Source organism: Syngnathoides biaculeatus, chromosome 8 (assembly GCF_019802595.1).
Source record: "Syngnathoides biaculeatus isolate LvHL_M chromosome 8, ASM1980259v1, whole genome shotgun sequence".
NCBI lineage: Eukaryota > Metazoa > Chordata > Actinopteri > Syngnathiformes > Syngnathidae > Syngnathoides > Syngnathoides biaculeatus.
The window spans coordinates 13,882,121-13,905,513 of NC_084647.1; the positions used below are offsets into that span (position 1 = coordinate 13,882,121).

The window sequence follows — 23,393 nt, forward strand, 5'->3', positions numbered from 1 at the left end:
CACACCCTTTCATAACTGGGAAATTGGCTGTGTTGAGAAATTACAAAATCACATTTAAATTGGACTTTACACCGGTTTGATCGGCCTGATCAGATCGACCGATAATTGGCATTTTTTGCCGATGGGCCATTCTGTCTTGATGTCACAATTTGCCGATCCAATCAATGATGTCATTGATCGGCTCCCAGAAAGACATTTACTCCGCGTCGCCATCGTGGACTGTATATCTGAATCCAAAAGTTAGCGTATTTTTATATAGTAGTATTTATATAGTTTTTGTATCTTTTGATGCAGTACTGTAAATATCTGACAGCAAATAAACTTTAAAAAAACTATGTATGTCGGCAGCGTGGGACAGCGAAGATGGCTGAGAGACGAGACGTAATGCACCGATCAGACTACGAGACAAATTTTCTTTCATGATTTCATGATGGGTCATTGGGCTCTTAACTTAAAATGCAACTCTTTATCATGGGGATGAGAACACAACTGGATTGTGCCGACTGTATTATAAGAAGAAAATAGTGAAAAGGAACATGTTGGTTGTCACCTATGCCAGTAGAGGAGAGGACTTCAATGTCAGGCTTGCTTGAGGTATGGTCACATATTTTTAATATGATACGGGTCAGAATCAGAGAGCTGGTCACGGCCAACCACAAAACTTTACGTGGCCATGTAAGCTAGTGCCAACACACATGGTTTATCTGTGTAAACATGCTGCCATTGCGTTAAACATGAGCTGACCATTAATTACTGTATGTTCTTACTGCCATCTAATAGAAGACTATTAATTTATTCTGTCGCTATGCCTCACTGGCATGAAGGGTGGTGAACAAAAATAATTTAATGTAAATATTTTTTGAAAAATTAAGTACACAGTGAATGAACAGGTCATTTAAATAGACTCACTGCTCCATGTTGTGATCATATCAGTGATCTTTTTTTTTTTTTTTAAACTCAGTGATCGTGACAAATGATCAGAACAAGGTATATATATTATTAGAAGGTGTGCACACTTGCACAACCAGATTATTTGAGTTGTGTACATTTATTGCCCTTTCAAACCGAATTTTTTTTTCAAATTGAGTAGTACTTGTCATAGATCACATTAATGATGAAAAACATTTATCTATTTAGGCCTCATTATTTTATAATACAAAAAACAATTTGAACAGCAGTGTGTACACTTTTCTCTCTCTAGGGCATCATCACTGAAATTACTATTGTTTTTTTTTACTTCTTGAACTGTGTGAATAATGTCAGTCAACCACAACTAATAGATAGCAAGAAAGGACCCCGCATTCTGATTTAACTTGGAACAAACTTTGAGCATCCTGTTATCTTGTTTAGCATTTGTTGCTTTGACAAAAATGGAAAAACAGCTCCATTCATAAATATTCATTTCATGTTGCTCTGCGTAAGACAGGAACAATCAATTTGGTAAGTTTTATCAATGTTATTCTTGAGTACTTTTAAGACTGTGTACAAGTGGAGTAAGATTGAGAATTGATTTCAGTCGACAAAGTGGCATAATCTTCTGCTGCCTGGCAGCCAGTGGACTTTATACAAATGTATTAACAGTTACAGTAACATGACAAAATCCAGGAGATATATACAGTATACCATTTGTTCAGACTGGTTTTAGTTCCACCAATTCCTTCCACCTTGGTCATACATCAGCGGCACAAAATAAGTACATTTTAAGGCACCCTAGTAACCCCACAAGAAAAGGACAATGATGTGGACACTTTTTCCAGTCCATCCATTTACATTGGGAAAAAAAACAAATGAGTATTGAACATGGGTGGTCTTACCGATATGTGGAGGTTTCTTGCTGTTGAAAGGCCTCTCTGGTGGTCTGCCCCTGTGAAGGGCTGCATATGATGAAGTTTTCAACCGCACGGCAACATATTCTATAAACACAAAATGCAAAAATTCTCATTCGGCCTTGTGTAGTTCGTTAACACAAATACATCTGATAACAGTCACGATTAAGATCGGCATTCTATAATAAACCCACATTATTTGAGAACTGAGCCCAGAAAACTGTAACATTGTCATAGGACGTTCTGGACACTACTGTCGCAAACTCAGAAAAAAAAGTTATAAACTTAGGGAGCTTTAACATCTCTCCCAATTCTCTTATTGGATTGTGAAACCATTTGTTACTTTTTACATAACAGGAAAAAAAAATGCAAGGTTTGCTGTTTGGAGTCGGGAGTGCAGTGAGTGAAACAGTGCTAATATAAGTCTGCAGTTATTAGCAAATAGGAAAGTAGACGTTAGTTAAAGGGATGATTAAAAATTACGAGATCACAAAAATAAACGAGAACAATTTGTTCATGTCAAATGATAGAAAACAAAAGGTATGTCTAGCTGACCAGAAGATGACCACAATATAAAAGAAAAAAAAAATCTTAACCTATACTAGCTTGTACAACATTTTAAAATAAGACACATTAATATGGATTTAATTGTTCTGTGATTTCATACTTCCAAGCATCACATAAAGGGATTACGTGTTACTCACATTGAACCAACATGCCACAGAAGGGGAACAAATGACCATGGTACCTTTGGACGTCCTAAGGATGGACTGTTTTCCGGACCCCAGGAGTGAATGTATCCCAGGGACACAGGACGGCACCTCTTTGTCAAGAATGGATCCAATCTGCTTACATATTTGAAGTAAATGGTCTGGGGCCACGTGTCTGTTGGCTGCAACCTGCAAGGGTGTGTTGGAGAGCGGAAGACAGCAACTTGACAGTGTGCATTCCGAGTATGTAACGCAGTAGATTTGATCATTTAAATCCCAACCAAGTACCAAACTATGGAAACAGAAGTTTAATAATATATGCAGATATTAATTCTTCTCTTCCTTTTGGCTTGTCCCATAAGCTGTCGCCACAGTGTGTCATCTTTTTCATTCCAAGCTTATCTCATGCATCTTCCTCTCTAACACCCACTGTCTTCATGTCCTCCCTCACAACATCCATCAACCTTTTCTTTGGTCTTCCTCTCCCTCTTTTGCCTGGCAGCTCCATCCACAGCACCCTTCTCCCAATACGCTCACTCTCTCACCTCCAAACCATCTAAGTCTGCTCTCTCTAACCTTGTCTCCAATACATCAAACTTTGGCTGTCCTTCTAACGAATATGCATATATTAATTGGAGACTCGAAATTGCCCTTAGGTACGATTGTGAGTGCAACTGGTTGTTTGTCTCTACGTGGCCTGCGATTGGCTGGCAACCAGTTCAGGTGGTACCCCGGCTTCTGCCTGATGATAGCTAGGATAAGGCTCCGGCACCCCTGCCACCCTTGTGGGGAGAAGTGGCTCATAAAATGGATGTATATATGGAGAGAGAGAGAGAGAAGAGAGAGAGAGAGAGAGATAGAGAGAGAGAGAGAGAGAGAGAGAGAGAGAGAGATGAGAGAGAGAGAGAGAGAGAGAGAGGAGAGAGAGAGAGAGAGAGAGAGAGAGAGAGAGAGAGAGAGATAGAGAGAGAGAGAATTTACTCACCCCCCCTCCATGATTTTTGTTCTTTTTTTTATTTGTGCATTGTCATCTAACCTGGAAACTCAGAACTGTGAGGCAGATGTGCTAACCAGTTATCATCTAGCATTTTACCATCTTTTTAAGAAATTGCATTTATTTACCTTGGACATCATCCATCCATTTTCTAGGCCGCTTTTCCTCACGAGGGTCACGGGGAGTGCTGGAGCCTATCCCAGCTGTCAATGGGCAAGAGGCACCCTGAACTGGTTGCCAGCCAATCGCAGGGCACTTCGAGACAAAAAGATGCGCGCACAATCACACCTAGGGGCAATTTAGAGTGTCCTATTAATGTTGCATGTTTTGGGGAAGTGGGAGGAAACCGGAGTGCCCGGAAGAAAATCCACGGGGAGAACATGCAAACTCCACAAAGGCGGATCCAGGATTGAACCCAGGACCTCAGAACTGTGAGGCCAACGCTTTACCAGGTGACTCACCATGCCGCCTCGTTGGACATTATACGTAAAAAATAAAAATAATAATAATAAAAATAAGTAGTTCTTCAAAGTCACAACAAACCTGCATTGACAGTCTAGATCATAAAATTAACATCTATTATTGAAAAAAAAATAGGTGAAAATGTCCCCTTATCATTTCATCCATATTTACCCCTAATGTTTAAAATCCCATGTTTTAATGAGATTTCTTCGGACGAGAATCTGTCGAGGCATTTGGTGGTTTCGTGTGATTTTTCAAGAGCTTTTCCGCGAGGCGTGGCTCCCTATGCAAAAATCTTTACTTTTAATCGACCAATCAGAAAGCTGGTCCCAGGCAAAACAAGGCCAAGACAACTCATCTCAGTCTCGGTTTTGGCCAATGGAGCGGCCTCTCCACGCGAGAGAAGCCAAGATACCCAACCCAATCTGCAGTACGACTGCCGTGTCTTAAATTATCCATAAAACCTCACATTACCTGAACGTCTAAGGCTACCGCATCTGAATTAACGTAAAGTTGTGCGTCAGAGGCCAAGTTGTGACCTTGTTCGGCAACACGGCTCGAATAAAGCCGACAGTCATTCAAAGAGATTAGAACAAAGAGCGTAAACTAGCGCCGAGGCGAGAGACCCGCTCCGGTCGCGACACAATTATTACAATGACAGGAGAAATTCAAAATAACTCGTACCACATCTTCGTAGGTTCTCGGGTGCTCGTTTCCCAGCCAGTCCAATCTCCCCGGTAGGAGCTGTCGAAAACACAACTCGGTAAAACGCGGAGTCCCGACACAAAAACAAGAGCACATGAGATGATTTTGTTTGTTTAAAAAAAAAAAAGTGCTCTGTACGTGTCAAACAAACAAGACATTTCGGGGGGCAAAACAAAACTGCCAGTCCCGACTCAACACCACCGGATAGCAGCTGTAGCACACATTACGGAGCGACAACACGTACCTGATATTCCTCTAGTTCGCTCACCAGAACCTGCAAATTGGGTCAAAAGGGGTAATTGGGTTCGGATTAGCTCTCCCGAATCACTTATTGAGGAGCAAATGCGACTATTTTGAAATAGAACACAAACGGGATAAGCATGCTAGCTCACCTCAGCCGTTCTCTGACACGGACCCGTTGTCAGGAAACGAGATATCAAGTAATAGAGCTCTGAAATTCAAACACACCGTTGCGATTGATGTAATTAATCAAAAAAAGAGGATAGTAAAAAAATAAATGGAGCCTTCAATTGGGGTTCCTTGTGCGGCTTACCCGTCTCAAGGAGCGAAATATTCCGATTTTTGGCCATTTGAATCGGACGTAAAATTTGAAGAGAAGCACAATGAAGGCCGAACTTTGTAATAACGGCAAAGTATGAGATATATTTATTTAATTTCTGTCACACAGGTCTGACACGCGCCACGGTTGCTGCCGCTTGCTATAATCAGCCTGTTCGCAGTCGCCATTGGAAGGATGAGGCCTCCGCAATAGCACTTACTTCCGCCACAGAGGCGCACACAGGAAAAGGGGAAAGCAAAAAAAAAAAAGTGGGGGGGGGGGGCAGGGGGGGAGGAGCGAGCGCAACAAAAGGCGAAAAGCGACGTCGCACTGCAGCTCGGCGACATTCAAATGAGCTGCCCGGCTCGCTACGTCTGCGTGAACGCGGAGCTCGACGTGACGACGATCAAGCGCACGATTCCCTTGAAATGCGAGGCCGCCCGTCAACGCGGTCGCCCCTTCTTTTTTGACAACGGTCGCGAGGTCGGCCGGTGACGTCATGAGGAATGAACGACCGGGGCGAGCTGATTTGGCTGATTCTAAGCTCGATTGGCATTTTCGGATTTTTTTTCTAAAGTTTATATAATGAGTGACTTATGCCTCTTATTTTATCGTATTAAAATATTCTAATCTTCGTATCGAATCCGTTTCGAAGAGCTGGGTTACATTTGTACAAGAATCGATATACAATGTTATCTAATCATATAATATCAGTGTTATTACTATTAGTAATAAAGTAATGTTTTTTAGTCATGCATATCATAAATATATTATAGTTATAAAATTAATGTGATATGACAATATCTGGCGGCACAGTAGAACAGTTGGTAAAGCGTTGGTCTCACAGTTCTGAGCACCTGGGTTCGATCCCGGCCCCCCCTGTGTGGAGTTGGCATGTTCTCCCCGTGCTTGCGTGGGTTTTCTCTGGGCACACCGGTTTCCTCCCACATCCCAAAAACATGCAACATTAATTGGACACTCTAAATTGCCCTAATGTGTGATTGTGGGTGCGGCTGTTTGTCTCCACGTGCCCTGCGATTGGCTGGCAACCAGTTCACGGTGTACCCCGCCTTCCGCCCGTTGACAGTTGAGATAGGCTCCAGCACTTCCCGTGACCCCCGTGAGGATAAGCGGCAAAGAAAATGGATGGATGGATGTAAATCAATGCTAATGTAGAGTTTTTTCCAAAGTGTACATGCTAGCTGTCTTAGTTGCAGTGCTAATTGTTTAAAAACAAATGTAACTATAGTTTATGTAAAATAATCCATTAGATATGAAAACAAAATGGATGGAGAACAATGTATTGATATGACATAATAAGAGCCATTACTGTATTATTATTCATTTAGAATAACTGAAGTGTAAATCTAATTAACACTGTTAAAGGCTGTCAGAAAAGTGCCAAGGATGTTTCACAAAAGATGAATTTCACCCATCCATTTTCTGAGCTGCTTATCCTCACTTCCAAGCTATCTTCCAGAAGGAGACGAGGTACACCGTGAACTGGTTGCCAGCCAATCACAGGGCACATAGAAACAATCATTTGCACCCATAATCACACCTATGGACAATCTAGAGTTTCCAGTAAGTGCAGGTTGGGGGGGCAGAATGCCCGGAGACATGCAAACTCCACACAGGTAGCCGGGAATTGAACCCTGGTCATCAGAATTGTGAGGCAGATGGTCTAATCAGTTGCGCCGCCGTGCTGCCAGATTTCAAACTACACGTTTTCACTTTTGTGTGAGCTAGACTAGACTTGGGTTTCCCAATCCTTGGTGGGCCAAAGTACCCATTTTAGAATACCTTGTCTCAATTTAGAGTTTGAATTGGAATATTTTCTACAGCACCTCTGTAGAGTGTGGATTCTCCACCACTGAGAGTGCGTGTAGTGTTAGCTATCCTCGTCACAGGCGATTCTGTGCCCTTTGGTTTATCACCTCCTGCTATGTTCAGTAGTTTGTCCCATAGTCATCGAACTCTGCTTTACGTCTTTTGGATCCTGTCTAGCCGAGCGTATCTGTACCTATGCCTTGCGTTGGACTGCTTTTTGGTATCGACCTGTTTCCGAAATAAAACCACAGCAAATATCATGCCTCTGCCTGAGAGTCCTACATTTGGATCAGCCTACGCACTGTTGGTTCATGGCAACGTGGATCACAAAGTTGCATATGATACTGAAAGAATCCCTCCGGGAGTGCATTAGGGTTTGTCAACAAAGGAGGGGAAAGACTAGTGAGATTACATTGAAGGGAAAAACTTGGTCATTTGTACTTGAAATATATGACACCAGTCCTAGTACCTGACACACCTAATGTACTGTATATTAAAGTACACTGTGCTGTAGTGCCAAAAGTACTCACTCACCTGCTTTGACACAGAAATGTTTACAAGTAGGCTGCGTGGTGGATCAGCTGGTAAAGCGCTGGCCTCACAGTTCTTAGGTCCCGGGTTCGATCCCAGACCCACCTGTGTGGAGTTTGCATGTTCTCCCCCGTGCCTGAGTGGGTTTCCTCCGGGCACTTCGGTTTCCTCCCACATCCCAAAAAATGTGCAACATTAATTGCACACTCTAAATTGCCCTAATGTGTGATTGTGGGTGCGGCTGTTTGTCTACATGTGCCCTGCGATTGCCTGACAACCAGTTCAGGGTGTACCCCGCCTCCTGCCCGTTGACGGCTGGGATAGGCTCCTACACTCCCGTGACCCTTGTGAGGATAAGCGGCTAAGTAAATGGATGGATGGATGTTTACAAGTGATCGTCCATTCTTAATTCATAGGATTTAAGAAAACAGCAGTTCTCATTTTTTGCAATGATACAGCCTCCAATTTTCAGGGATGCCTTCCAGCTAAATTTGAAGTTTTTATGGGAATGTTTGACCATTCTAATAGAAGCGCAGTTGTGAGGTCACACCACCAAGGTCTCATTCCCTGCCCAAATTGACTCAAGGTGTTTTTCCAGATCTAGGTCAGTCCTCTGTAAAGGCAAGTCAAATGAATCCACGTTAAACTCATCCATGCCTTGAAAGACCTTTTTCTGTTTTTCTTACTGGTGCTGTCGTGTTGGGACACCAAGGGGGCAGTCCAAAAACATTTTCCTCAAAGCTAGGAGCATGGAATCAGTCAAAAACATTATTAGTATGTTGCAGTATTGTACTGGACCCTAAGGGGAAAATATTTTGGGAAAATTCCAAATCATACGCATGCGAATCATGATGAAGGCAGTCCGAGTAAAGGGCACGCAAACTCTGCAGGGGTCTGCATTATTCGGGGGCACTCCAACCATTTCCAGGAAGGGTACGAACATCTCTCTAGAACCGATTGCTTTTTAAAACTTTGGTCTACAAGGGGATTTAAACCATCACCTTCCAGTTCCAAAGCTCTTACACCTAAGATGAGTTGCTCAGTATCATTTTTGCAGGGGTGTCAAACTCATTTTTGTCACGGGCCACATTGTAGCTACGGTTTCCCTCAAAATCTTTAATCACCTCAACATATATATACATGAAATTTTGGTAGAGATTTTAGCAAGAATCGTGGAAGTTAACACACATGATTTGACTTCATGGGCCACATAAAATTATGTGGCGGGCCAGATCTGGCCGTCAGGCCTTGGGTTTGACACCTGTGTTATAGTAAATAAAAAACAGCACATATACTGTAGTTGTTCGCTTCAGTCATCCATACAGTTCCTGTTAATGGAGTACTTTTTAAAATTTTGTCTATTCTTGTATATATACACAAAAAGTAAATGGCAGTTTGGAAGTTTACAATAAAAAAAGACTTGTTTACCTACATTTGACATATCATTCCAGGTCAATATTGCTGAATTGCTTAAAAAAAAAAAAACCCACACACAATGTAAAAGAATGTTTTTTATTAACTGTAAAAAATAAAACAAAGAACAACAACAAAACTGTACATCGAGATGTCCCCAAGTCACAATAAGTATAGCCACAAATTTGTCAAGTGTACATATTGTTGACAGTTGCGGCAACTGAGCGAGCGAGCATGGAGCAGAGCTAAAACAAAAATGTACCATCACTAGATCCAGATAAGATGGCAACATCATTTTGTTGTTGTTGAAAAGGAAAAAAGTTTAAACAGCAGCTGTGCACGTTCTTAAGGATGCAACAAACACAATCATGCTGGGTGTTCTTGGAGCAAAAACGATGATTTTACAGTCAACCAAAGAATTATTGTTCCAAAACACACATTCAAACATTCATCTTAACAACCAGAGGGACCACGTTTTACAGATTGTTAAAAACGGTATTTTACAAAATCCCTTGAGAAGTTCCATGTTAATTTTTTTTTTTTTACATCAGATTTCTGATGACGATTGAAGACTACATCGTACAAAGCTAAAGAAGCCGACGAGGGAGGAAAAGGGAAGCGAGATAAAACCCAAGACAGAAAGGTAAAAACATTCCCTTCACAGAAGCCGTGAAATTAAATGGCATTTGGAGAAAAACAAAAGATTTAAATGCATTTCTGCATTGATGTCCCTAAAAAAAGCTGCTGTTCCCCCACTTCCCACCCCCGAAAACAAAAACATGTGCACTTGACATTAAAGAAGATACAGGGAGCATGGGCAGGCGAGTTGAGTCGCCACTACTTGTCTGTTTTTTCCTCTTCTGTCTTGTCCTCATTCCCATCTTCTGCAGCAGCCTGCAAAAGGAGAATGTAATGCATCATCTTGGTACTTTGTTTTTGGCGATTTAAATAATAAAAAAAAAAACATTTCGATGCAAGAACTTGAAGCTACCTCTTCAACTTTGGCCTCTCCATTTTCAGCAGGGTCCTCTTGTTTTTCCTCCTGAGGTTCCTCTTTCTTCTGCTCCGGTTTGTCTTTAGCCGCCTCCTTCACCTTTTGGCTCTTAGGCGCCTACCAAGTCAGAAATAAAGCAGTTAGGAATTACGTGAATTGTAATTGGATTACTCCACATTTGTTTTAAAAGTTGTACCTTCTTTGTTGGCTCCGGTTTAGTTTCCGTCTCTTTCTGCTAAATACACAATTATTAAACCAAAACCGACACTAGAGTGTATATTCAAGAGAAATATCATTGGAAACTTACTGCTGACAATCGTAGAGACTTTCGCCGAGGCTGAAGGAGAACATTGCTTGTTAATTGCAGAACACATTTTTGACAACAAAATTAACTTTTATCAGCATAATTTTTGCGCTGCCATGGTGACTTTGAACAGTATGTGCAGAAATGGTCACCGTTTCTTTAGTCTTTGCTGATGTTATGTGGGACTTGAGTATACTGTATATCTCCCTCACTGGATAGTACATCTAGTGGGATTTACACAAACGACTCTGCAATGACTGTAGTAAACTATACAGTGGGTGGGGAAAGTTTTCAGACCCCTTACATTTTTCTGTTGCAGCCATTTGCTAAAGTCATCACCCATCCCACTGCCTCTTTAGATTGCTGCCATCAGGGAGGAGACTGCAGAGTCTTCGGGCTTAAACCAGAAGGCTCAAAGTCACTTTCTTCAACCGAGGCAGTTTGGATCCGCAACTGTGTCTCTGCCTTGCCCCCATTATTTTTCCCTTCCTAGCACCAACCACCATTGACTCCAGACCAGAAATTAAACTCAAAGTGCACGTTTACGTCATTCATCTACACGCAGCACCCTATATTGACAGAAGAATAATTGAAATATTGAACTGTTGGCTGATTCATTAAAGAATATCACACTGCCATAAGTATTCAGACCCTTTGCTGTGACAGGCATGTTAAACCAGATGTTGTCCATTTCTTCTGATCGTCCTTGAGATGGTTCTATCTTCTTTTCCTTTCGGCTTGTCCCATTAAAGGTCACCACAGTGTGTCATCTTTTTCCATCTCATGCATCTTCTTCTCTAACACCCACTGTCCTCATGCCCTCCCTCACACCTCAGCAGTCTTCTACCAATGTACTCAGTCTCTCGTCCCTGAACATGTCCAAAACATCTAAGTCTACTCTCTCTAACCTTGTCTCCAAAACATCCAACTTTGGCTGTCCCTCAATCGAGCTTGCTTCTAATATGGAAGTAAATTAGTGCCACCAGGATTTGAACTTGAAATGTAAAGTGATCACATTTTCAATAGTTGCTACAGGAGTTGTCCATTTCTTCTGCTCATTCGTGAGATGGTCCAATATGGAAGTAAATTGGTGCCACCAGGATTTGAATTTGAAATGTAAAGTGGTCACATTTTCAATAGTTGCGACAATTCGCTGTCTGAAATTCACCCGGCTACAATTCGCTGTCTAAAATTCACCGTCTGTGCCACCAGGCAGGGTTACTTCAGGTCAGAACTGAACACCCAGCCAAATGCAGTTATGCTTTCTTAGTCACGTGACGTCACCTAGTAAGAAAGAAACCATAACTGGATTGGCTGGCTGTTTGGTCACGTGACGTCACCTACTAAGAAAGAAAGCATAACTGGATTGGCTGGCTGTTTGGTTCTGACCTGAAGTAACCCTGCCTGGTGGCACAGACGGTGAATTTCAGACAGCGAATTGTCACAACTATTGAAAATGTGACCACTTTACATTTCAAATTCAAATCCTGGTGGCACCAATTTACTTCCATATTGGACCATCTCACGAATGAGCAGAAGAAATGGACAACTCCTGTAGCAACTATTGAAAATGTGATCACTTTACATTTCAAGTTCAAATCCTGGTGGCACTAATTTACTTCCATAGTTCTACACTTTCATTGGAGTCCAGCTGTTTGATTGTACTGATTGGACTTGATTAGGAAACCCACACACCTGCCTAAATATTTCCTTACAGCTCATAGTGCATTTCAGAGAAAATTAGGTCAAAGGAACCGCCTGAAGAGCTCAGAGACAGAATTGTGGCAAGGCGTAGATCTGGCCAAGGTTAGAAAAAATGTCTACGTAAACAAGGAATGTCAGATCTCCAAATTAAGGTGTGAAAAACCTGTTGCATCACTCCTAGTTAGCTTTACAGTCTGGTTCTACTAAATAGTGAGTCAAGGGTCTGAATACTAATGGCTGTGTGATTTTTCCATTTGCTTTTTTGATAAATCTGAGAATTTCGACAATTGTTTTTTTTCCCCCTGTCAATATTGGGTCCTATGGTTATATTAAGAGGGCGGTGGGGGAATAGTTTCGGCAAATGCTGCAATATAACAGTGAAAAAAATTTAACAGAGTCTGAATACTTTCTGTACCCACTCCAGAGCACTGGCTTGGAATAATATCGTCTTTACCATCAGTTGCCAATAGATCAATTAAGACAATGGATAAAAAATAACAGTCCCACATTGGGACTGGCCAATTGTTCTATACAGTCCAATCACAATAACACTTGCTAAGATTTTTGTGTTGTGTGCGTGTAAAAAGGGCTGCCCAAATCTTAACATGTTTATGACTGCCAAAGACAAACCACAAAAACACTGAAATGTTAGATTCTCTTTTTTGCACATCTTCTTTAGACTCATTACCATCCTTGATAGTTGGAGTATCATTTGTTTTGGACTACATTACAACAGGAACGATGTACAACAACCCTTGCAGCCTTCTGTTATCGTGATGATGCTCCATTTTTTCCCCCAATGCCAAGAAATTTGTTTATACTAGTCACTTTGGTTCAAGTAAATGGTTAACTTAAAAAAAAAAAAAAAACCATCCAAAGACAACTATGCATTTTGCAGAAATTACTTTCGTTTGACTTCTGATTAACTAAAATGACCTGACAGTTATAGTTCCACTTGTTTTTATGGCAAGCATTTGCAGCCTGAGATTTTCCCATAGACACACGGTATCTTCAAACACCTATAATGTCAATTTGAGGTGAGATTTAATAATCAATAGCTAAGATTGATGACTATATAGCACTGATTGATGCAGAATCATGTCTTGAAGCAACTGAGGCAGAAACAGTGCTATGTGGGTGCAACCAGAAGTTTTTGTTGAGTCAGTCTCTACTTGTTTGTGGTTAAGTATCAGCTCCTGGGAGAACACTTAGTCAGCTCAAAATGACGCAGAGATCTGAGTAAAGATCAGCGAAATTTTACAAAACATCCACATTTTTTGATAGAATTCACTGAGCATTTACTTGTTACCGGTGGTAACACTGTTCTGGATTTTGGGGGTAACCTGGTCGGCGTCTGACATTGAGCTATCCCCATTGAACAGCTGCTTGGTGCACACTATCTTATTACCAACCCCCATGACGCCCTCCCCCCACTAAACTGCAGAGGTGAAAGTTTTCCTTGCATCCAGCGTCAATGCATTTTAAGTCACTAATCACCTCCTCCATGGTAGCAAATAAGTTACACTTTTTATCATACTTCTTAAAAAAGTGATACAAAGTGAGGACAAGGAGTGTGTAGGTGGAGACGATGTCAAAACCATGCAATTTAGTAAGCCATTGTTCCAACCAGTTGTGATATCCATTCATCCATTTTCTTTGCTGCTTATCCCCACGAGGGTCACGGGGAGTGCTGGAGCCTATCCCAGCTGTCAACAACCAGGAGGCGGTGTACACCCTGAACTGGTTGCCAGCCAATCCAAGAGCACATGGAGACAAACAGGTGTACTCACAATCACACCTACGGGCAATTTAGAATGTCCAATTAATGTTGCATGTTTTTGGGACATGGGAAGAAACTGGAGTGCCCGGAGAAAACCCACACAGGCACGGGGAGAACATGCAAACTCCACACAGGCGGGTCCAAGATTGAACCAGGGACCTCAGAACTGTCAGGGCAATGCTTGAACAGCTGAGCCCCTGTAACGCCCAGTTGTAATAATTAAAAAAAAAAAAAAAAAAAAAAGTGAAACAATGCACTTGTCAAATTTCTGGCTGGAATTGCATTTTTAGAGAACGTGAAGTAGTGTTTAAATATACAAAAATAAAATATACATCCACACACAAGACACCACATCTAAATAAGAAATTGTCACTCCAGAACATTGGCAATATGGATTAATATTAAATTGATTGAAGATATGGAAGTTAATCCATGCACTCTGATTTTGAATTACTGATGTTTTGTGGGGGCATGGGGGAGGGGGGGTTACAAACATTGAATGTACTTTTCAGCTTCATAAATTCAACATTCCATATCAAATATTCAATGTAGACAGCTGCAAATTTTATCTGTATACATTAACGTTTGTATGCTTGTTCCAGTGTGCAAGTTTTTAATTTTTTTTTTTAAATAAATACATTTGTTTTGATGTAGCATGTTTGGTAATGCAGGTGCCTCAAAAGGGAACACACAATTCACAATTTAAAAAAAAAAAATGTTCACTGGGTGTCAACATAAACATTGTTGCAATGGAAAGCCTTCACTAACCGCTGCGCTTTCATCTACTGGAGTCTCTGTGACCTGTGAGAAAGAAAGGAGAAGGAAAACGTTAAAAGCAGGAACAAACAAACACTCCTGACCTAAAGTGGGCGTGAGATGCAAAAGGGGGGATGGGCACCGCTCCCTTCGCTAAAAGTCATAACGACATGATTTCTTCAGTGCCAATTGCTGCAGGCAGACTAAACGCTCCTGATAGAATAGTTTTCGGAGGGTAGTTTGGAAAGCGGAGAGAGAGCACGCGCACCTAACTTGCGATTTTGCGAGATTAAAACCGGCCGAGTGAAAAAAAAAAAAAAAAAAAAAAAAAAAAAGAGATCCCCCGACGTGACTGTACAAGCTTTGCTTATGAAAAGAGAAGGCGTGTCTTTTTAAGACTGCCATGGCGCTGGGAGAGAAAGAACGACGGTGACGCGCATAAGCGTTCTTTCCCCACACGACGCGTGGCGTGCACGTCGAAATGTGTAATCGTCGAAAAATATATATATAAATATCGTTGCGCTCGTTTGTGCTTTTCGGCGGTGTAGATTCCACCGAGAAAGGCGCGTAAATAAAACATTCGTCTCCAATCTTTCGATCCGTTTGCCCCAAATGGCAACCTGTGCCTCGACTAGGGGAGGTTACACCCCTTTGTCTCCTTGCGGACTACACAAGCTATTTTTTTTTTGTACATTTAAAAACATCGCAATCAGAGTAGATTCAAACGCACTCCACCACCTCACTAAGTTTAAAAAAAATTAAAACATTCGACATTCAGCGTGCCTCAACAGGACCGACGTTAACTAATCATGTAAAAAGGCATTTGCAGAGAGGGGTGGGGGTAGAAATACCCCGACCAAGTTGGATTCAAGCGACAAACCTTCGTTTTTCCCATTGTTGTCAAGCTTCTCGAGAGCCTTTGTCACTTGAGCAAGTCGGCACACACCACACCTTGAAGGAATTTACCTCCAAAACACTCTGCTTCGAACTTCAAATGAACGTCCTCGCAGGACCAGAACTAGCTGGAACCGGATTGGATCACCCGTTCAATGTGATGTTTGGCCGTGACCTATCGAGAGCGCAGGAAACGTGTTGGTCCGCCTTCCTCGTGCGCCCATTGGGTAATGGAAGGAGGCAACATATTTTTGAACCATAGCAACTTACCTGTATGGACAGAAGCACACGCCACTCACCTTTTTCCCTCTGTCTGTCTCGTCTGTCTGTCTATGGAATCACGTTTGCTCCAAAAAGAATCACACAAAACTTTCTTTTTAAAAAACAAAACAAAAAAAAAAAAAACCCAAAACACTATTAAAAAAACTGCTTCAATTGCAGACAAAAAAATAATACATTGTTAGATGTAATCTAACTAAAGCAAAAAAAAAATCGTTATTACTTGCAACAAAAATAGATTTATTTATTGTTTGCGATGACGACACTCGTGTGTGTGCTCTCTGATTTTTCCCCTTAGGTTCTAATCCCTGACATTTTGTGCATTTTTTTGCACGAACCTCTCGGGTGGGCGGGCTTTTTGTGGGACGCGTCTTCATTGGCCAATTCGTTTTGAGTGACAGCTAATTCCCCCATATGTGACTTGTTTTTTTCGGTCTCACTGAGCAGAACCTGCGAGAAGAATGCAAAATTCAATTTTCAATCACGTGGTAGAAGTGCAAGTACCTATCATGCATACATATTGTCAATGTTTCATTGTCAGTACTAAGAATAAGTGGTGTTGTAACATTACGGTGGTACAATTAGAAGCCACACTTGCAGTTTATTTGGCAGCTGATAACCAATGGACGGGTTTCCAATGACGTAACCACACTCCTTAGGCCAATCGGATAAAGTCACGATAGAAAAAAAAATTCACGCTTCACCTATCACCCGTGTTCTCTGAATTACATGACACACAATATGGCGTAATTTGAAACCTATCCATAGCCATATTGCTAATGTTAGCAATTTGTCCATACGATATACTTTTTATACTATGTACTTTTGAACCATTGGCTACATTTCTTTTTCAATTTGAGAACCTAAGAATTGCATGACGAAATGAAATTAAATATAACCAGTATGGTTTAGATGGAATGGTGGATCAGCTGGTGGTAAAGTGTTGGCCTCACAGTTCTGAGCACCTGGGTTCGATCCCGGCCCCTCCTGTGTGGAGTTTGCATGTTCTCCATATGCCTGCGCGGGGTTTCTCCAGGCACTCCTGTTTCCACCCACATCCCAAAAACATGCAACATTAATTGGACACTCTAAATTCCCCCTAGGTGTGATTGTGACTGCGGTTGTTTGTCTCCAGCCTGTTCACAGCTGGGATAGGCTCAGGCACTCTCCGCGACCCTTGTGAGGATAAGCGGCAAAAGAAGATGGCTGGATAGTATTGTTTAAAGTTGTACCTACCATAAAAGGAAAGCAGAAACCTAAATAACTTGTAGGATTTCCTGCAAGAGCTTGATTATATATAATATCTACTTTTAAAGTAAGCCAGTCTTTCTGTGTTGTCAAAAAATAAATTACTGCACATAGTTTTTATTTTCTATAATCTTGGGGTGTATGTAAATATAAATTTATATTCGTATCAATTTTTTTCCACTTTGAAATAATTACATTTTGAATGAAAAAAAAACATGCATCCATCCTTTTTCTTAGCTGCTTTTCCTCATGAGGGTCACGGAGAGCCTATCCCAGCTATCAACGGGCAGGAGGCGGGGCACACCCTGAACTGGTCGCCAGCCAATCGCAGGGCACAATCGAGACAATCACACCTAGGGGGAATTCAGAGTGTCCAATGAATGTTGCATCTTTTTGGGATGTGGAAGGAAATTGGAGTGCCCCTGGACACAAAATGACAACCCAGCCAGGATGTCAAAGAAATACACATAGCATTGAGTAAATATGAACATAAAATGTGAAATTTCTACTGCATGAGCAATACTTTCTGTATTAAAGCAGGAGGAGAATGAAAAACAAATGATCTTTGTAAAAATTACCTTGAAAGCAAATCTTGAACGTTAATCCTACTTGAAAGTTAATAGTGGATCATACGGAAGCATCCATCCATCCATCCATCCATCCATTTTCTGAGCCGCTTACCCTCACGAGGGTCGCAGAGGTGCTGGAGCCTATCCCAATGATTGTTGTCTGTCTTAATGTGCCCTGCGATTGCTTGGCAACCAGTTCAGGGTGTTCCCTGCTTCCGGCCCGATGGTAGCTGGGATAGGACTCCAGGACTCATGCGACCCTTGTGAGGATAAGCGGCTAAGAAAATGGATGAATGGAATTTCAGAGGGTGGGTGGTCAGTTACTGGCAGCGAGTGACGTCGAGCTGTCCGATCGAGTGTTTCCAGTCAGCGGCGGTGCACTCCAGCCTCTAAGTGGCGCTATAGCAAAGGAACGCTGGTTGGCAAAGAAGAACCGGGACGACACGCCCAAACTGTGAATTCATTGGCGAAGAAGACAAATCGACAGTCAACATGGCGTCAAGTTACGCGTCGTTTGTTGTGCTGGGTTCGGTTTTTCTTTGCCATCTCATGAAAACCCTCTTGCCCAACATTTCGTCGTTTGTAAGTGCAGCTTGTAGTTTAAATACAATATACGGCAACGGGTGCTCTCATTTAGGTTACACTTGTATGAGTCAGGGTCATGTTATTGATGTGCCCAGCTTTGAAATGTGTACTATTGTCTCTCCAGCTCTCCAAGATGGTGCAAAAAGATGCCGAACAGGAGAATGAGATGAGGGCTGAAATCCAGGCAATGAAGAAAGAGCAGTCTTCTATTAGTATGATGGATGAATTTGCCCGATATGCCCGTTTAGAGCGCAAAATAAACAAGATGACGGATAGGCTCAAAACACACGGTAAGGGAGGATCTTTTAATGACATAATTTTGTCAAAATAATTCTAATTGAGTTTAACGCTGTGTATTAGTCACTTGATTTTATATCAGATGAAGCATTGTTTCTTTTTTTGTCATACAGTTTACAGTTTTTTTTTGTGATGCTTGATCTCTTTTGATGAGTTTAAAGGTATAATCCACAACTATTTTGTTTAAAAAAAATTCTCCCAAGGCACAAGAGTAAATGACAGAATGCTGATCAGCCTCTGATATATACACCACTATATTTTTCAGTATTCATTAATTCTTATACCAGACCGCTTATCTTTCTTATTAACGTCAACATTTGAATATGGATTGACGTGTTCGAGCTGAGATTCGTGGAATTTTGAATCAAACTAGGAGCAGCTGCAATATAACCTGAAAAAAAAACGAGATTGCTGTACAGCTCAACAAAATTAATGAGTAACATCAAGGGTGGGAATAGAGGGGGTCTAGGCAATTGACCGAGATGGCACAAGTACGCTCGACCACTGCTATTTCTGCGGGATGGGGACTTAGCCTGACCACAAATAGGGAAAATTGCATGAATAATTGACACCCATTTCAAATGCAATTAAAATTGTGGTACATTTCCATTTATTTCTGAACATATTATACAGGTTGTGGAAAAAAAAAGATGTCAATAGTGTGGATGACTATACGTAATGTGTTTGTTGTGTGGTACTTTTCTTGGGGCTGGAAGACATGATTGGAATTTGAATTAACTTCAATGGGCAATGTTGTTTTAATCTATGATTAAATTAGTTTACAAGCTTTGGCAAGGTACCACTTTATGTAATTGTATTAATTCAGTCATCCGCAAGACAATGTGTTCAACATAAGCCGCTCTCCTTCTTCCCAGTTATCAAAAAACTCTGTAGACTGCCAGACACCAGTACAATATTAAAGATGTGTGTGCGGCTTAAATTTTTGTTTCTTCTGTCCACAGTGAAATCCAGGACTGCACAACAAGCCAAAATGAAATGGGTTGTAAATATCGTCTTTTACATACTGCAGGTAGGTCAGCTCATTCATTTCACAAAGCAAAGTAAGTTATTTTATTTTATTTTTTTTTGGGGGGGGGGGGTGTTACCGAGTCTTCAATACATTTAAAATGCGATGTGATTTGATGTAACTTTGTGTTTGTATTTTTGTTGTTTGTCAGGCTGCTCTGATGATCTCTTTAATTTGGAAGTATTATTCTGACCCAGTGACGGTGGTTCCCAGTAAATGGATTGCCCCTGTCGAACGACTCGTTGCTTTCCCAACTGGAGTTGCGGGTAATCATCCCAACAATTTGATTGTTTTTGTGGGGATAACTCGTCAAATCTCTAAATTACAGACAGATTTTTTTTGCTTTTCCAGGTGGTGTGGGAATCACATGCTGGTTGGTTGTTTGCAACAAGGTTGTAACATTGGGCCTGCATGCCTTCAGCTAAGAACTGGTCATGCAATTATAAAATGTCAAAACACTCGTTTGTGTTAAAGTGGCCCTACAAACCCTTGTTTTTTTTCGTATTACATTGTTTGAAGATAAGTTCTGAAAAAATGTGCAAAAGATTGAGAACAATATAGTACTGAATTGTTGCGATATGGCTTGAGTCGCTTTCACAATCACTTCCTGATTTCTGTGGACAGGGCTAAAAACTATCCTTGTGATGTCAAGAAGTTTGGGTTTATACCGTAATTCCTGGCCTACAGAGCGCACATGGTTATAAGCTTCACCATTTGTAAAGGAAATACCATTTGGTACATAATTAGGCCGTAGCCGTGTAAAAGCCGCAAGTGCCCACGTTGAAACGCGAGATATTTACCAAGAAATATGGTACACAGTTTTTACCGTTAGTGCTGCTGCGCTAATGCTAACACTACCGCGCGTTAATGCTAGCCCAGCGCCACGGATCTTAAAAAAAAAAAAAAAAAAAAGACTAGATCTTCATACACATCGAGCAGTATGTTGATTGGTTGAAGCCAGTTGGACGCCATCTTGGTACTCCAGAAAACGTGTAGAGGACATGGTTTACAGGTTGGATTATGGCGAGGTTTTTCCTCAAAGTTTGCCATGTAGAATTAAAACTGGTCACGTGAGCCTGACATTTTTTCAGTTCTGGTAAAATGAAGGATTTTGAATTTGATTTGGGAAGCCAAAAAAGGCGAAGTGCAAAGGAAAAACATATAACACTGTGACTACCAGGAAACCTTGCATATTATTTAGGGCTTGATTTCCGTGACATGTTAACTTTTCCCAAAATACGCTGAGAAGCACTGTCATCATAACATAGCAAAAAGCTAAGCATTTTTCTTGGTCATAAAAACATTAAATCTCAAGTCAATCAGTTAATATGTTTTTGGAAATAAGGACTCACAAAGGGAAAATACATGCTAAACGCATTGTTCATTTGTTGTCTCTGCGATGTCCTATTTCAGACAGAAAATTATTTTTTTCCTCACATTTGAAAATCAAATTCAATTTGCAAAGTTCTGCATTATGAAATTCATCTTAAATTTCAAAGAAATTTTTTTTGCATATCCAGATTATATTTACATTGGTTTTTCGTGAAAGACTGCCGGCCTATAAAGTTGAAGCAGAGAGTAAACAGTGAACAACAAGAACTGTAAACAAAACTTTGCTCATCAGAAAAAAAAAAAAAAAAAAACCCTTTACAAACAAACATTTTCAGTGTCAAAGTAAATTTTTCTAACTTACCTTTGGAAACTGTCAATTAACGCTCAGGTCAACATGGTTGTATTGGGAGTATCAAGATGGCGGATGGCGACTTCAGTTTTGGTGGCCAATGAGCCATCAAGTCTCATATTTTTATTTATTTATTTATTTTTTTAATCAGTGCGCAGCGCGAACAGGGCCGGACCGGTAAAAGTCACTTCTTCGGAACATATTTTCGGTCTCACTCTTGCCTTTTCTGCTCAAATGCCCACTTGCGGCTGTTAGAAAAAAATGCACAAATTAGCTGCCTCACCGCCTAAACAGAAGGTTTGAAAGTGTGTGAAAAAAGCTGCGGCTTATAGGCTGGAAATTACGGTACTTTCCGTCCCCCACTATTTCATGCGCTGGTGATCCAGCTTCCTCATTCATGACGAATCCAGTTCTACAAGTGAAGCGTGCAGTAAGAGATCAAAGTGTGCCTACAGCTCAAAAGAATACATCCTGTTGTGTTGCGAGGCAACAATGATCCGTGATCCCACCGGAACTCGACAGCGGTTAAAGTGCACTGGAAATGTCCCACGCAATGGTGAAGGGATTTTAGCCACTGATGTTGCAGGTGAGGAAGATGAGCGGGAAGGGGGCTTGCAGCTGCTGAAGGCTCCAACTCTCAAAGCAAGCACCACAAGATACTGTCCCCTGCCTTAACACTCGCACCTTGCAACACATCACGGGTGACGTTTCTCTCAGTTGATTTAATGGCCCGCTTGATTTCAACTGAAATGAACGGGGCAGAATAACATTCTGCAGCCCCTGCAAGTGTGTAAGCTATGTGCATCACTCCTCACCTCGCAGATACAGCGAGTCCGAAAAGTATTCAGACCCCCTTAAATGTTTATTTTTTATATTGCAGCCAATTTGAAATAAACAAAAAACATTTCCCCCACTTTAGCATACACACAGCACCCCTTATTGAAAGAATAAAACATTTTTTGCAGATTTGTTAAGATATCTTTTTCGGAACAATGCAGCAAGTTTCTCCACACCTGAATTTGGGGACCTTCTGAGATTCCTCCTTGCTGCTGTGTGTACATTAAGGAAAAAATGAACTTAAATGATTTTAACAAATGGCTGCACTATAATGAGTGACAAATTTAAGAGGATCTGTAAACTTTCTGTACCCGCTGTTGATGGTTGCGGCGATAGAAGTGTTTGATCCATAGCTGGAGGTGGGATTTTCAGAGCCCCCAGTTACACAGGGTCTGGAAAATCATATCTAAATTCCTTGAACATTTTGAAGCCAGATTTTTTTCTTTTTTCATTAGTTTTTTTTTTTTAATCCATTCATTGGTTGCCCACACTGTTAATATTACTATTTTCTGAGGGGTGTGGAATTCACCCCAAAATTTTGGGCCTATTTTCTGGCACTTTCACCTAAATGTGCGGTATCATGTGGTCCACAGGTGCACATTTAGCATTGACTGGCACGTTCACAAGTTGATAATTTATTGTATTATTTATATATTTTGTTTGCTCAACATATTTTCAATAAAAACAAAAAAATAAATTGAACTTTAAAATGGCTCTCAAATGACTCCAATTTATACTGAAATGTTTCTATACAATTAAAAGTCAAAGGAAGCAAAGCAGATTTATTATTTTAGCACATTTCATACAGAGAGTAATACAATGTGTTTTACATGGTTCAAAAAATCCATCTATTTTCTTAGGCGCTTATCCTCACAAGAGTCGCAGGGAGTGCTGGACCGTATCCCAGCTGTCAACGGGCACACCCTGAACCGGTTGCCAGCCAATCGCAGGGCTCATCAAGACAAACAGTCGCACTCACAATCACACCTACGGGCAATTTAGAGGCTCCAATTAATGTTGGATGATTTTGGGGATGTGGGAGGAAACCGGAGTGCGCGGAGAAAACCCACGCAAGCACGGGGAGGACATGCAAACTCCACACAGGTGGAGCTGGAATCGAACCCAGGTCCTCAGGACTGTGAGGCCATCGCTTTCCAGCTGATCCACTGTGCCGCCCCACTAAAAAAAAAAAACGGTGACTTCTAAATGTTGGTCTCATTGCAATTGATATGTAAAGACAACTATGAATGAATGTGATGTTTTTGTATTTTTGGGTGTTAAAGTTATGGCCTGCGGGTCGCATTCTCCATTCGTCAATCCAGTCCAAGAGCATTTGAGCATTACCCAGAATCCTATAATACGTTTCCTTCATCCATCTGGTTTTCCTAAAGCTGGTTAGGTAAATGTC

General features: G+C 41.2%; 3 protein-coding genes across 5 annotated transcripts in view; 1 reads left to right on the top strand and 2 right to left on the bottom strand.

The window, feature by feature from the left end:
* Positions 1–5,489, bottom strand: part of brwd1 (bromodomain and WD repeat domain containing 1) — a 27,907-nt gene extending 22,418 nt beyond the window's left edge. For both annotated transcript variants that reach the window (XM_061826642.1, XM_061826641.1), the window contains exons 1-6: positions 5,251–5,489; positions 5,090–5,148; positions 4,942–4,971; positions 4,677–4,736; positions 2,575–2,725; positions 1,815–1,913 (exon numbers count right to left, since the gene is read on the bottom strand). In XM_061826642.1, coding sequence (XP_061682626.1) covers positions 1,815–1,913; positions 2,575–2,725; positions 4,677–4,736; positions 4,942–4,971; positions 5,090–5,148; positions 5,251–5,287 — 436 coding nt within the window. In that variant the 5' untranslated portion in view covers positions 5,288–5,489. The remainder of the gene's footprint in view (positions 1–1,814; positions 1,914–2,574; positions 2,726–4,676; positions 4,737–4,941; positions 4,972–5,089; positions 5,149–5,250) is intronic.
* Positions 5,490–9,115: 3,626 nt separating this feature from the next.
* Positions 9,116–15,605, bottom strand: LOC133505104 (non-histone chromosomal protein HMG-14A-like). 2 transcript variants are annotated; one of them, XM_061828028.1, is made up of 6 exons: positions 15,449–15,605; positions 14,581–14,613; positions 10,332–10,361; positions 10,221–10,256; positions 10,022–10,141; positions 9,116–9,924 (listed from the first exon to the last, which is right to left on the bottom strand). In XM_061828028.1, exons 1-6 carry the CDS (start codon positions 15,461–15,463, stop codon positions 9,868–9,870), a joined length of 291 nt encoding a protein of 96 aa, XP_061684012.1. In that variant the 5' UTR covers positions 15,464–15,605; the 3' UTR covers positions 9,116–9,867. The 2 variants fall into 2 exon arrangements, with proteins under 2 accessions (XP_061684012.1, XP_061684011.1); XM_061828027.1 differs by having other exon boundaries at positions 10,221–10,259; positions 15,449–15,604.
* Positions 15,606–18,000: 2,395 nt separating this feature from the next.
* Positions 18,001–20,044, top strand: get1 (guided entry of tail-anchored proteins factor 1). The gene is made up of 5 exons (XM_061826793.1): positions 18,001–18,140; positions 18,268–18,433; positions 19,403–19,470; positions 19,619–19,733; positions 19,819–20,044. Exons 1-5 carry the CDS (start codon positions 18,051–18,053, stop codon positions 19,890–19,892), a joined length of 513 nt encoding a protein of 170 aa, XP_061682777.1. The 5' UTR covers positions 18,001–18,050; the 3' UTR covers positions 19,893–20,044.
* Positions 20,045–23,393: the final 3,349 nt, after the last annotated feature.